This window comes from Ochotona princeps, chromosome 1 (assembly GCF_030435755.1).
Source record: "Ochotona princeps isolate mOchPri1 chromosome 1, mOchPri1.hap1, whole genome shotgun sequence".
NCBI classification, from domain to species: Eukaryota; Metazoa; Chordata; class Mammalia; order Lagomorpha; family Ochotonidae; genus Ochotona; species Ochotona princeps.
This window is the reverse complement of record NC_080832.1, coordinates 110361468-110374035: the sequence shown is the minus strand read 5'-3', so window position 1 is coordinate 110374035 and position 12568 is coordinate 110361468. Positions and strand designations below refer to the sequence as shown.

Sequence of the window (12568 nt, the reverse complement as noted above, 5' to 3'; positions counted from 1 at the left end):
GTGCCTGGGCCATCCTCTGCTGCCTTCCCAGGATTGTAAAAAGGGAGCTGGATCAGAAGTGGAGCAGCTGAGACTTGAACCTGCATTCAGATGGAATGTTGATATCGTAATATTATGGGCTGTGCCAAAATGCCTGCCCCATGAAGCTTGGGATTTAGTTTAGTTTAGTTTAGTTAAGACTGCATCAGGTAAGCCAGAATAACAGAAAGGCCATCAGCATCTAGGCCTCAGATCTCCTAGTCACACCTGTGAGACCGATGGTCACCATGGCTCAGGAGGCTGTGAAGTGTGGAAATCACCCAGGGGTCACAGGTGAGCCCTAGGAGATGCCTGGAGCCGCGCTGGCTCACTCTGCTGAACAGTTCCTCTTGTCAGCTAAAGCAAACGCAGTTCTTCCCACAGCTGTCAGCGAGCATTTAAAAGCACACGCGAAGCTGATTTCAGGCGGAGGACTCCGAGTTCCAGCAAAATAAACAGTTGGCTGGGGCCGCCACTCAAGTACATTTTATCAGCTAATAAATGGACATGTTCTTGTCAAGCCCAGAGTGAGCAATTTGAGTTTTATAAAGAGCTTTTTGAGTTTTCTCCTTTCAGATGCTCTGCCTCTGAAAATAGCCATAAAACATCCCTTAAAGTCTCATTCCCTCCAGGCCAAGCCCTGGCTGCCGTGTGCTCTGCCATGACAACCAATGATGCCTCCCTCATCCAAGACCACGCCGCTGTATGGGTTCCCATTCCAGCTCCAATTATGTGTTGAGTTTCCTCAAGTGAATGTTTAATAAACCTCCAGAACAGACTGTTTATGCCGAATGAAGCCCGCAGAGAGCTCTCGCTCCTCCCTTTCCCCACCGCTTTGTGCTGGTGCACAAGGCTCACAGTTTTTGACGGAATGTGTGAATTTTACCCTCCCAGCAGGCAGGAAGACAACTCTTCCTACTCTCCAAAGTGCTGGCAGATTGTCCTGCTGTCAGATCAGAGAGCTGGTGGGCAGACCACAGCCCTCAACCGGGAGCCCCCAAATATGGCTCAGGACATGGTTGATCCTTAGCTCCTTGGACAGATAAGGATTTGGCCTTGGTGAAGATTCTGAGAGTGGCTGCTGCCTACTCGTGATCTCCTGGCATCAATCAAGGTTTCCCATCAGGCAAAAGTGAAAAGCTGTGGAGAATGACTTTTTTGTTTGTTTGTTTTTAAAATTTATTTTCATTGGAAAGGCAGATAGAGAGACAGAAAGATCTTACATCTGTTGGTTCACTCCCAAGTGGCCACAACGCCCAGAGCCCAACCATTCCATAGCCAGGAGCTTCCTCCAGGCCTCCCATGTGGATGCAACATCCCCAGACCCTGGGCCATCATCTACTGCTTTCCCCGGAGCTGGATGGGAAGTGGAGCAGCCAAGACAGGAATCAATCCCCATATGGGATCCTGGCATATGCAATGCGAGGATTTAGCACTAGGCTATTGCAACAGGCTCAAGAATGAGTTATTTTTAAGATGTTTTTTGGGATGACAGATACCCAAATTATGTTTGTTCCTAGTATAACATCAAGAATAAGAATAATGCCATGTAACATTTAAATGTTCTTTTAAATACCAAGCACTGTTGTTAGTCCTTTTCATATGTTGTGTCTTTAATCCTTACAGTGTCCTGTAACTCTGGTACTGATGTTACCTCCTAGCAGGTGAGGAGTTGAGGTTGAGCCCCAGAATCTACTCTTTCTTTTTGGGGGAAAGATTTTATTTATTTTATTGAAAAGGCAGATCGGATTTATGGAGAGAAGAGAAACAGAAAGATTTTCCATACCCTGGTTTATTCCTGTGGGAGTTGAGCCGATCCAAAGCCAGGAGCCAGGAGTTTCCTCTCAGTCTCCCACGCAAGTGCAGAGTTCTAAGCTTTGGGCCATCCTCACTTGCTTTCCCAGGCCACAAGCAAGGAGTAGGATGAAAAATGAAGCAGCTGGAACATAAGCCAGCACCCATATGGGATCACAGTGCTTGCAGGGAGAGGACGAGCCAACCAAACCATCAAGTAGGGCCCCCCAGAGTGTGCAATTAAGCACTTGCTGTTGTGTGGAATGAAGCCACTGCAGGTGGCCTGGGCTGAGATGGCTGTGGCACTCCACATTGTCCTCTTGGAGACCCACATGCATTGCGGTGTTCCCCAGTGGTCAAAGATTCTCCGAGTCCCTGTGGAGCCATGTGTGACAAGGGGTGAGGTGGTGTCCTGAGCCATCGTGTAGGTGACTGACACTCTCCTGTTCACACGGAGGGAGCTTCTGCCTTGGCTCCTCATCGGCACCTTGTTAGCCCAGGCTCACTAACAAAGGGAAGGGTGCCCCTTCTGCTCAGGGGTAGATGTGTGGAGGGCTGTTCTTGAGCAGCTGGCCCAGAGCAGCCGCACAAAGGCTCAAAGGGGACACATTCCCTGGACACTGTTGGTGGTGGTGGAAGCAAGCCAGGTGTCTGACTCCAGCAGCGTGGATGGATGGATAGGTCAAGTGTGTGCAGCTGGCACATAGAACCTAGTATTGTGTAATTAATAAGTGTAATATTAAATGATAATATATGTGATGATTATACATATGGCCCAAAGCACTGCATAATAAGTGTTTAAGAGGAAAGTGATACTGTTCAGAAAGGTTTTGTAAAAATGATCTCTCAAATGGACCTTTATTTATTACCTAAATATTTTAATTTCTGCAAGCTTAATGTCCTTTTACAAAATATTCTTTATTCTTTTTTTTCCCTTTTCTTTATTCTTTTTTGATGATAGAAAGCAAATTGTAGTCAGTAGTGGCTCCTTTTTTGCTAAAATAATGAATACTTTTTTTTCCTGGCAGCAAATTATGCTTATTACAGAAATTTTGAAAATTCCAGTAAAGCTTAAGGAAAATAAAATCCTTTATCCCTGCCACTTGGGGAATAAACACTATAAACCTTGTGATATATTTTGCCTTTCCTCTGTGCTTCCATAAACACACATAAATATTGTATGTACAGTAGCTGAAAGTATACCATAAATCACTCGTACCTTGCTCTCTCCTCTGAACACTTTCCTGTGTCATTAAAGATTCCTAATAAACCTCCTCTAAAACAACTACAGCAGGCCTGATGTGGCCAGACAGTGTGGCTAGCACTTTGCGTGCATTAACTGTGGCCATACATCAAGCCAGACTTTTAGGTCATTTCCAGGGTCATAGATTTCCTGGCAAAGTACCGTGCCCTCCCCAAAAAGGTTTTTTTTGTTTTTGTTTTTTATAGCCCTTGATGTCCATAAAGAACAGCTCTTTAAGCAGAATGAGAATCCAGGAGTTGTTTATGTTGTCACAAGGAGTTTGAAATGCAGGACTTAGTAATCGTTCTCTTACCTGGAAGGGTGGCTTCTGAATGCCTCTTAACTGATACCTGTGTCTCTCAGTAGCACTAGGGACCACAAGGACCCGTTTGGAAAACATGGCTTGTGAATCCAAGGAGAAGAGCTGCCATGAGCACAAAGTTCAGGGGCCTGTGCATCTCTGGGTGATCTCTGACAGCAGTATGCTGGAGCCTGTCTGGTTGACAGAGACAGGCTTACATATTGGAGAAGCTGATAGTTCTTTTTCATCGAGGCCCTGTGGGGAGCCAGGAGTGTGGCCTAGTGGTTTGGGTATCTACATCCCATATCAGCATGCCTGGATTCTATGCCAAGCTCCCTTCCCTGACTCCAGTGTCCTGCCAATGCCAACCCTGGGACATAGCAGTGATAACTCAACTAACTGGGTTCCTACCACCTGTGTGGGAGATTGCATTCCCAGCTCTACCCCAGACACTGCAGCCAGTTGGGGAATGAACCAGTGAATGGAAGTGTTCTGTTTCTGCCCCACCCTTTCTCTGTCTCTGTTTCCCGCCCCCCTTCTCTGTCTCTAAAAACAAAAATTTTTTTCTTTATGTTAAAGCTTTTTTGTGACTAACTACGAAGAGCTTTCAAAAAGTTCACAGCAGTGTATATTATGGGGGAAAAAACTGTATGCGAGGATTTCAAAATTTTTGCACCAGAATATCTTAGTTTCATTTTCCATGAGTTTTTTGAATTGCTCTCATAAATGTGGGAAGTGCTGGATAAACAAACTTAAGTAGATTTACTTAACACAGAATTTCCTACTGTGTCTTTGTAGGCTGTGATCTTTGTGAATTTCAAGATGGAGCTGTGTAATGTAACATGCCTCAGCTACATTGCCTATGGGACTGTTCTTGTTCCTGGAGTTACCTTTTGTGGTCGGTGCGTTTCAGAACCTGTCCTGGAAATCCATCTCAAGGGAATTGACTCCCGCCCAGGGCACTCATAGGCTTGGTACATCACACCCCCCCACAAATATACCGTACACCACACCACACAACCCACACAAACCACACACCTTGTACTTGTGAGTTGGCAGGCCACAGGTCTGCCTTATCAGAATTGACTTTCCGTCTTTGAAGTGAACCGTAGGGGCTCTCTAAGGCCAGCTATTCTTACTGTATGTTAAGTGGCAGTGCACTGGGCAGCTCTCTGAAATTCTGAAATCAGATTTTCTAGACCTTTTCCAGGGGCTTAGTGACGCTCATTGAGTGTCATTTTCTCCAACAGAGTGGATTATAGCAGACAGGGCCCACCCAGATGAACTGATGTAAGGGACCCCTTGTTGCCTGGCCACCTGATAATGGGAGTGGAAGGGCGCGCCCTGGGTCTTTGGCAACGGGTCAGCTTGCTTCTCAGGCTTCCAGGCCCTGTTGAAGACACCAGGCTCTGTCTTTCTCTGTGTGTGTTGGATCAGAGCGCTGCACTCTCTCCACCTTCTGTTTTGCAGAAGAGGATGTGGAGAACTTTGATGTGACCAACTTGTCTCAGGACATGCTGCGCAGCATTGAGGCTGACAGTTTCTGGTGCATGAGCAAGCTGCTGGACGGGATCCAGGTGAGTGTGCCCTGGGGCTCCCTTCAGGGCTTTGGTTTGTTTATTTCTCTTCTGTGTTGGGCAGGCTCCCTCCACCACCGCCACACACATACAACTTTTGTTCTGTCTCTGTGTCCTTCGTTAGCTTTTCAGCTTCCAAACAGCCACGGACAGATGTGTAATGCCTTTGTCTGTGGAGTAAGTTCCTCCTGGGCACCCTAAGCATCTGGGTTTGTTTCCACAACACAGGGCTTTGCCAACTTTGTTTTGTCCCCACCACCCCCGCCAAAAGGCAGCTTTTGCTTTTAAACGTGTTCCAGTGATCACCACAGCTGTGGGGAGTCCCTGCTCAACCCAGCTCTGTGGCGTTTGCAGGATAACTACACCTTTGCACAGCCAGGGATTCAGAAGAAGGTCAAGGCCCTGGAAGAGCTCGTCAGCCGGATTGATGGTAGGTTCCTGGCACTCCTGCCCTCGCCAGCCCCCTTCCCAGCCATGGCCTCTCCCACCAGCACACTCACCAGCATCCTTCCGCATCCCAGGGAGGGAAGCTGAGAACTCTGCTGTCATCTCTGCTCATTTCCCCCTGGTGTTCTGTATCCGAGTCCCATCCCTGCTCCTTCAGTACCTCCCCACAATTCGCCCTCCTGCCATCCCTGGATTGCTGCAGTTTCCTCCGAGAAGGAGCTGCCTCCTCCATACACTTCATCCTCTTCCCAGCTGTCTTCCCACACTTGCCTCTTTCTGAGGTCACATCCTGCTTCTGCGCCCAGCTATTGCGATGAAACCTCCTGGGGCTCTCCATTGCCTTTGGTCTTCAGTCTGGGCCTTTCCTTCATAAGGTGATGGATCTCGGAGCTCTTGGCCTGCACCCCATGGCCCTTGGGTCTGGCCAGGACCCCAGGAGGGCTCACTGCAGCTTCCTGTGATCTGGATTTGACTGGGGGAGTTGAGATGTGGCTCTTCCTGGGCCTTACAGTTGCTGTCTGGCCTAGAAGTGTGGAATGTTACAATTTAAAGGCGCTGTGAGAAGCTCTGCTGTTGACTGGTGGGAAACCGAGACCCATAAACACAAGTCAGGATTAGCTTCCTAGGGGCACATACGGTCAGACCGTGAGCTCAGCTCATACCTCATAGAGAAACTGCAATAGGATTCCAGCTGTTGCCACACCAGCTAATTCCTCTGTGTGGATCCAAACAGAGGTTTAGTATCTGCCAACCAGGATTGTATCTCTGCTTTCCCAGGTTCTCTTCTCATGGAAACCTTCCTTGATTTTCCCCATTCACTCCAGCTTCCTTCTGTAATTGGGAATTTCTGTCTCCCAGCCGCGTGGCTTCTTTGCAACCGTTCCCTGCATGTCAGATGTGTAGTGCTCCCCCCTCTGGGTGTCCTCTCCCTGGCCAGCTGTCAGCTCCTTGGTGGACCTTCGCCAAGGCCTCGGCACCCTGCCCCACAGTGCAGTGCGGGTGTACGCTACCCTCTTCTGGTGCCAAGCTGCCTGCCCAGGGAAGGAGACGATGGTTTTGTCCACCTTCTACTGTGTCCTTGTTTTTTCCGTCCCTTGTACATTCCTGATAGATAAAGACACAGTGATTCAGAAACATGGACTTCCTTTTTAATTAAAAAAAAAAGTATTTACATATTTGAAAGGCATAGTAACAGAGGAAGAGAAAGAGAAATCTTGCATCTGCTGGTTTACTCCCCAAATTACCACACCAGCCAGGGCTGGGCCAGGCTGCAGCCAGAAGCCAGGACCTCCACCTGGATCTCCCACAGGGGCCACCAGGAGCCCAAGTACTTTAGCCATCTTCCATTGCCTTACCTGGTACATTAGCAGGAAGCTGGAATGGAATCAGAATCATCTCGGACTCGAACTGGGCCACTTACATGTGATGCCAGCATGTGGGCGGCGGTTTACCCAGCTGTGCCACAACACCAGCCCCAGGACTAAGGACTTTTTTTTTTTTAATTCATTAATTACATTGTATTATGTGACACAGTTTCATAGGTAAACTAAGGACTTTTAAATGAATATATCTTTATCATTTTTTAGCACTAGGGAAGTGGTGCTCAAACTTCCTGATTCCAAAAATGTAAACAATTCAGGAAAGCACAAAATAAATAGAAATCCTCTCCCGTCCTTAAATTCCTCTTGCCAGCATTAATCATTGTTATTAGTTCTTTCAAACTTGTATTAAATATTTACCACATGCCAGGTAGTGCTGTAAGCACTTACATTTTCTCATCCTCAAAACCCGCTGTGGTAGGAGCACCTGTTCCTATTCTTTAGATTTGTAGACTGGAGAGGACAGATTCCATGAGCCTTCTCTGGAGAACCGTCGCAAGGGATCAGGCTTGTTTTGCCTTGCCCCAGAAGAACACACAGGCCCCGAGTGATGGCAGTTAGCAGGTGGCTGGTTGAATACGATGGAGCACGTGGTAGTGAATCATGCAGTGTGTCCGTGCAGGAGGTTGCCCTTGACTGCAGCCAGTGGTTCAGGCCCTGCCGCTTGCCATCTGCCAGGGATGCTGCAGAGGAATCCACACCACTGGGAAGGCGGCCAAGGTGCCCTCCAACGTTCTCTCCCAGTCTGGCTCTTTCTCTGATGAGTGATAGGACAGGACAACATCAAGAACCTTCCATCTGCTGCCCTGTGGCCAGAGCAGACCCCTGGAAGGGAGATGGGCACCTAGGAGATCACTGTGGGACATGACAGGGGCCCTGCAGTGTCACTATGCGGTAACAGAGTCCAGTGTGAACAGTGTGAACGACGCAGGTGCCCCTTGGTCTGTCTGTGTCTGGCTCCCTGGGAACTGGGGATCAAGCAAAGGAAACTTTTTGATTTATGTGATCCTGTCAGGGTCAGAGCTCTTGGTTCATGACCTTGAGACCAATGATGCTTCTTGTTTCAGAGCAGGTGCATAATCACTTCAGGAGGTACGAGGTCGAATACCTGCAGTTTGCCTTTCGCTGGATGAACAACCTGTTGATGCGGGAGCTTCCCCTTCGCTGCACCATTCGCCTGTGGGACACTTATCAGGTACCAGGAAACCCCTGCCCTCTCTTCCCTCCAGGGTGCCCTGGAGATGCCCAGCTCCCCACCCTGCCAGAGGGAACTGCACGGACCTCCCACATGCCCATCCCGTTTTTCTGCCGTCCAGGCGGGACCTCAGTTGGATCCTTTCTGGCCCCTGTGTCCAACCATGAAACAGGTCTTGTGCTGCTCTTCTACCTTCCAGAAGGCCTAGAGGACCAGAGCTGGCTCGTTGTCAGGGCTCAGCAGCTCCTCTCTTTCTTTCCCTTCCTAGTCTGAGCCAGAAGGGTTCTCTCATTTTCATCTCTATGTGTGTGCCGCCTTCTTGATCAAGTGGAGAAAGGAGATCCTGGACGAAGAGGACTTTCAGGTGAGCAGCCTAGAAGCTGGCCTAAACGGGGAAGGAATGCCCAAATGGGAGCTGGGCTCTAAAAGGGCAGCAAGAAGGTGCCTTGGCAGGTACTCAGCTGCAAAGAGGCAAGGAGGGGGGTTACTCAGAGAGGTTGCCCCTCCCAGAGGGGTTGCTGTGTGTGGAAAGGGCTTTTGTGCAGGAAAGGCTGCAGAGTGAGTGGGTGAGCCTGAGAGATCTGCCGCTCATTCATCAGCCAGTATGCATCACATACCTGCTGTGTGCTGGGCATGGCAAGGGCACAGATGTCCTGAGAAGTGAAACACACCGAGTCTCTGTTCTCATAGAGCTGATGTGCTAGATAGGGAGAAAGCATCCAATAAGCAAAAGCATGGTAAACAGTAAATATTTTAAAATGTTATAAAGTGATAAGGAATGAGTCCTTTTTTAAAGGTTTACTTATTTTTATTAGGAAGACAGATTTACAGAGAAAAGTAGGGACAGCGAGAAGGATTTTCCATCGGCTGGTTTACTCCCCAAATGACCACAATGGGGCCAATCTGAAGCCAGGAGCTAGGAGCCTCTTTCAGGTCTCCCATGCAGGTACAGGGTCCCAAGGACTTGGACCATCTTCCACTGCTTTCCTAGGCCATAAGTAGGGAGCTGGATGGAAAGTAGAGCAGCCAGGACACAAACAGTGCCCATATGGGATGTCGACACTTGGAGACAGATGATTAGCTGGTTGGGCATTTGTGCCGGCCCCAGAGACTAGTAATTCTTAAAAGTAGAATGGGGTAAAGGGTTGATTAGGTAGTAGTGAAGGGAGAGGTTGCCATTTAGAATAGAGTGCTGAGAAGATGGTGCTGGGCAAAGGCTTTAAAAGGGTCAGGGAGCAAGCCTTGCAAACTATGGGGGAGTTGGGGCCAAGGTACTGGCCCGTGCAGCGCATGCCTGGACTGAGGGACCTTGACATTGATCTCATGGCAGAAGATAGGAGGACAGGGAAGTAGTCACCAGGGATGCAGGTCACTAGGAGGACTTTGGGTTTTTACTTTGGGTGAAAGGGAACCCCAAGAGGGCCTCGGGCAGAAGCATGTGACTGACCCCTTTTCAGAGGATCATTCTGAGTGTTTTGCCAGCAGCAGGTGGGGTAAGGCTTGCAGCAACGACCTCCTGCAGGGTCTGCGGGAGAGTCGGGGCTGTGAGAACAGCTCACTAGGGGTCTGCTTAGTCAGTAGAGCAGGACAGAAAGGGAGGGACAGGGCTGTGGGAGGGTTGGGATGGGGTGGAGATTAGGAATTCAGTTTGCATGTGAGATGCCATTAGTTAGGCAGGTGGGCATGTGGATTAGACACATGTGTCTCATGAGTTTGGAGGTCAGCGGAAAGGAGGTCTGGACTGGACCCGGAAATGCAGGTGCCCACAGCCAGGTGTTCGTAAAGCCAGACCCCAAGTGAGATCCTTAAGGAAATGAGTGTGGACAGAGCGGAAAACAAGACCTAGCCCTGGCACCCTCTTGCATCAAGAGGCCAGGGAGCAGAGGTGGATGGCGCAGAGGAGGTTGGGTGGAGTGATAGGTGGGAGCCTGTGCTGGAAGGGCCTGCGCTGGGTGGGCATGGCAGGTGGGTTGGCAGGGAGAGGACAAGCTCGCCAGGCCAGCAGCTGCAGGGAGGCCAGCCCCAGGTCACCCAGGGAAGGCCTGCACATTTTCCACCTGAAGGAGTTGGTTGGTTTCTTTTTAATAAACGTATATTTCTGGGTTTTGTTTTTAAAGATTTACTTATTTATTTAAAATGCAGAGTAACCAAAAAAAAAAAAAAGAGAGAGAGACTGTAGAGAAGAGAGATCATTTCCCTGCTGGGTTTACCCCCCAAGTGGCTAGCAAACCAGGGCTGGGCCAGCTGGAAGCTGGCAGCTGAGGGCTCATCCAGGTCTCCCACATGGATAGCAGGGGCCCAAGCATATGTTTCTTGTAAACATAGGAAAAAGAAATCCAGAAAAGGCTGAACGTTTTTCTGAGCTCTGACTGTACCCTAGGTGGTGTCGGGAGCAGCAGCCTCTCCCTGCGGTCCCCTGGCAGTGCCCTCTGTAACTGGAGGCTGCCCAGCAGGTAGAGGAGAGATGGCACCCACGTGGCCTGAGGGAAGGCTTCAGGAGGAGGAGGACAGCAGAGGAGCCGACATCCAGAGTAGACGCTAGCTGTGGCGCGGAGGCCACGGGCCGCTGATGAAGAGCCACAGCCTCTGCCAAGCAGCAGCAGAAGGGCTGTCCTGCGATAAATGAGGACCAGGGGCTGCATGGCCGTGTGCCGGGGCGAGCTATCAATTCTGATAATGTGGTTGAGGTGGGCAGCGTGTCGAGAGCACGAAGTCTAATTGAGTTATCATGAGCCAGGCTGAGAGCCGTGTCAGCAGGAGACTGAGCAGAGGGGAGTGGAGGGGATTCGTGGAATGGCTCTTCGTGATTCACAAGGTCCGTGGAGCAGAGGACAGGACGCTGTGATTTTTTTAAGACAATGTGTGTCTAGAGATGCTACTTACAGGGTCTCGTTTTCCATTATCTGATGGATTTGGGGTCTCACATGGAACCCACAGAAGGACCTGGGGCCTGCCGTCTGCTGCTGCTGCGTTGGCACCTCAGTTCGTGCTCCTAGTGAAGGGATTTCACTCTTTCATTAGACCAGATAATCCAGATGCTCCCCCCACCCAGTGCCACAGCAGGACTGTGTGGGCCTTTCTGAGACAGGATCGTAGCAGAGGGATGAGGGGTGAGGGGTGAGGGCAGGAGAGCACTGTGAGGTTGGGAGCCACTGGGCGTGCTCTTTGCAGAGAAGCTAGGTGCGTGCATGCTAACCATTAAGGGGCCACTTGTAATTAAATCACGGCCAAGGAAGCTCTGGGAAATGAACACAGGTATCCTGGAAGGGCAGCGTTTGAGGGCTAAAAGCTACAGTGACTGACGCGGAGATAAACCGGGTGAATTGGTTACAGAAATGCAAGTGGGAGTTTCATCAGACCCCCTACTGTTAGCCTTAGCGACAAGGCTGAGAGCTGCCTCTCCCTCCAGCAGGGTGGGGGTACAGCCCCCTCCCACTAAAGTGGGGGACAGTGCAGAGAAGTCCAGCATTAAATCATAATGTTTGGAACCAGACTACCTTGCTCTGCTGCTTTTCTAGTCATGTAGCCTTAGCTCTCCGCACCTCAGTGTTATTGTCTATAAAATGGGGTAACAGTGCCAATCTTTAGGACTATCATGAGAATTAAAGGTGTTAATCCATGAAAAGCTATTAGAATGCAGTGCTCGGCATATAGCCCTCCAAGCAGTGCGTTTATTCTCATTCCTGTTGTTTTCTGCTCCATACTGCCAAGTCTGGGTATCACTGAAGTGCATCAAGAACCTTGAGACCCCAAGTTTCTGATTGTTTTTCTTTCACATAACCAATAGGCCACAGCAGGCTCACCCTGGGTGGCACCTGCAGAGCCAACAGAACATCCGGGGCCAAGGGCAGTGTGCCCGCCTCTGCAGGAGCCTCCTGGGCTTTCCTGACTAAGTAGCTGTCTGGGGTCTACACTCAGACAGGGGCGGATCCCACCAAGGGCTGTCCTGCCTGAGACCACTGGGCAGGGGGGAGCCAAGGCACATGTACGACTGCTAGGACAGGGTCAGCAGGTGCTTCAGGGCTCCTGGCTGCTGCGCCTGAGTTTCCAGCAGAGCTGGGCCAAAGTTCTTGGTTCTTGGGAGGAGGCCCTGGGCTGTTTCAGCCTCAGGCTGGGGATTGATTCTGTCATTTCCTGAGACTGAGTCTGAATAGCCACTCAGAATGGGTAAATAGGATTCCAAATGTTGTCCTGTTCTGATTCGCTTAGTCCTTGCCAGTCCTACAAGTAATACCCCATCTTTTTTTTAAATTATTTTATTTTTATGATCTTTACATAGTTGATTAGGGCACAGAGGGTCAAGGGCTACAGGAAAGTGGGTAAGACCATTGTTTCCACATTTTTTTTCTTCTGTGTTTGGGATAAGGGGGAATTTAAAGGGAGAAGCCCCACCCAGCCTAATACCCCATCTTACGAACAAGGAAAAGGGAGTACAGCAAGCGTCATGTTGCTAGGCCAGGCTAACCCAGGGTGTGAGTGGCAAGAATCTAGAATCCACTTTCTGGATCCCAACCCTCTGGTTCCTCTCCCTCAAGCTGCTGGGTGCTTCCAGGAACACATGAGCTAAGCTCACAAAGGGCTGCTTCAGGCAAGGATCTGCGTATTCTTCCTCTT

General features: G+C 49.7%; 1 protein-coding gene across 4 annotated transcripts in view; it reads left to right on the top strand.

The window, feature by feature from the left end:
* TBC1D22B (TBC1 domain family member 22B) overlaps nt 1–12568 on the top strand; it is a 77423-nt gene that overhangs the window by 53689 nt on the left and 11166 nt on the right. For 3 of the 4 annotated variants that reach the window (XM_058663768.1, XM_004590330.4, XM_058663784.1), the window contains 4 exons: nt 4827–4933; nt 5288–5363; nt 7827–7954; nt 8223–8318. In XM_058663768.1, coding sequence (XP_058519751.1) covers nt 4827–4933; nt 5288–5363; nt 7827–7954; nt 8223–8318 — 407 coding nt within the window. Of the gene's footprint in view, nt 1–4793; nt 4934–5287; nt 5364–7826; nt 7955–8222; nt 8319–12568 lie in introns of all 4 variants that reach the window. The other variant, XM_058663778.1, reaches the window with a different exon arrangement.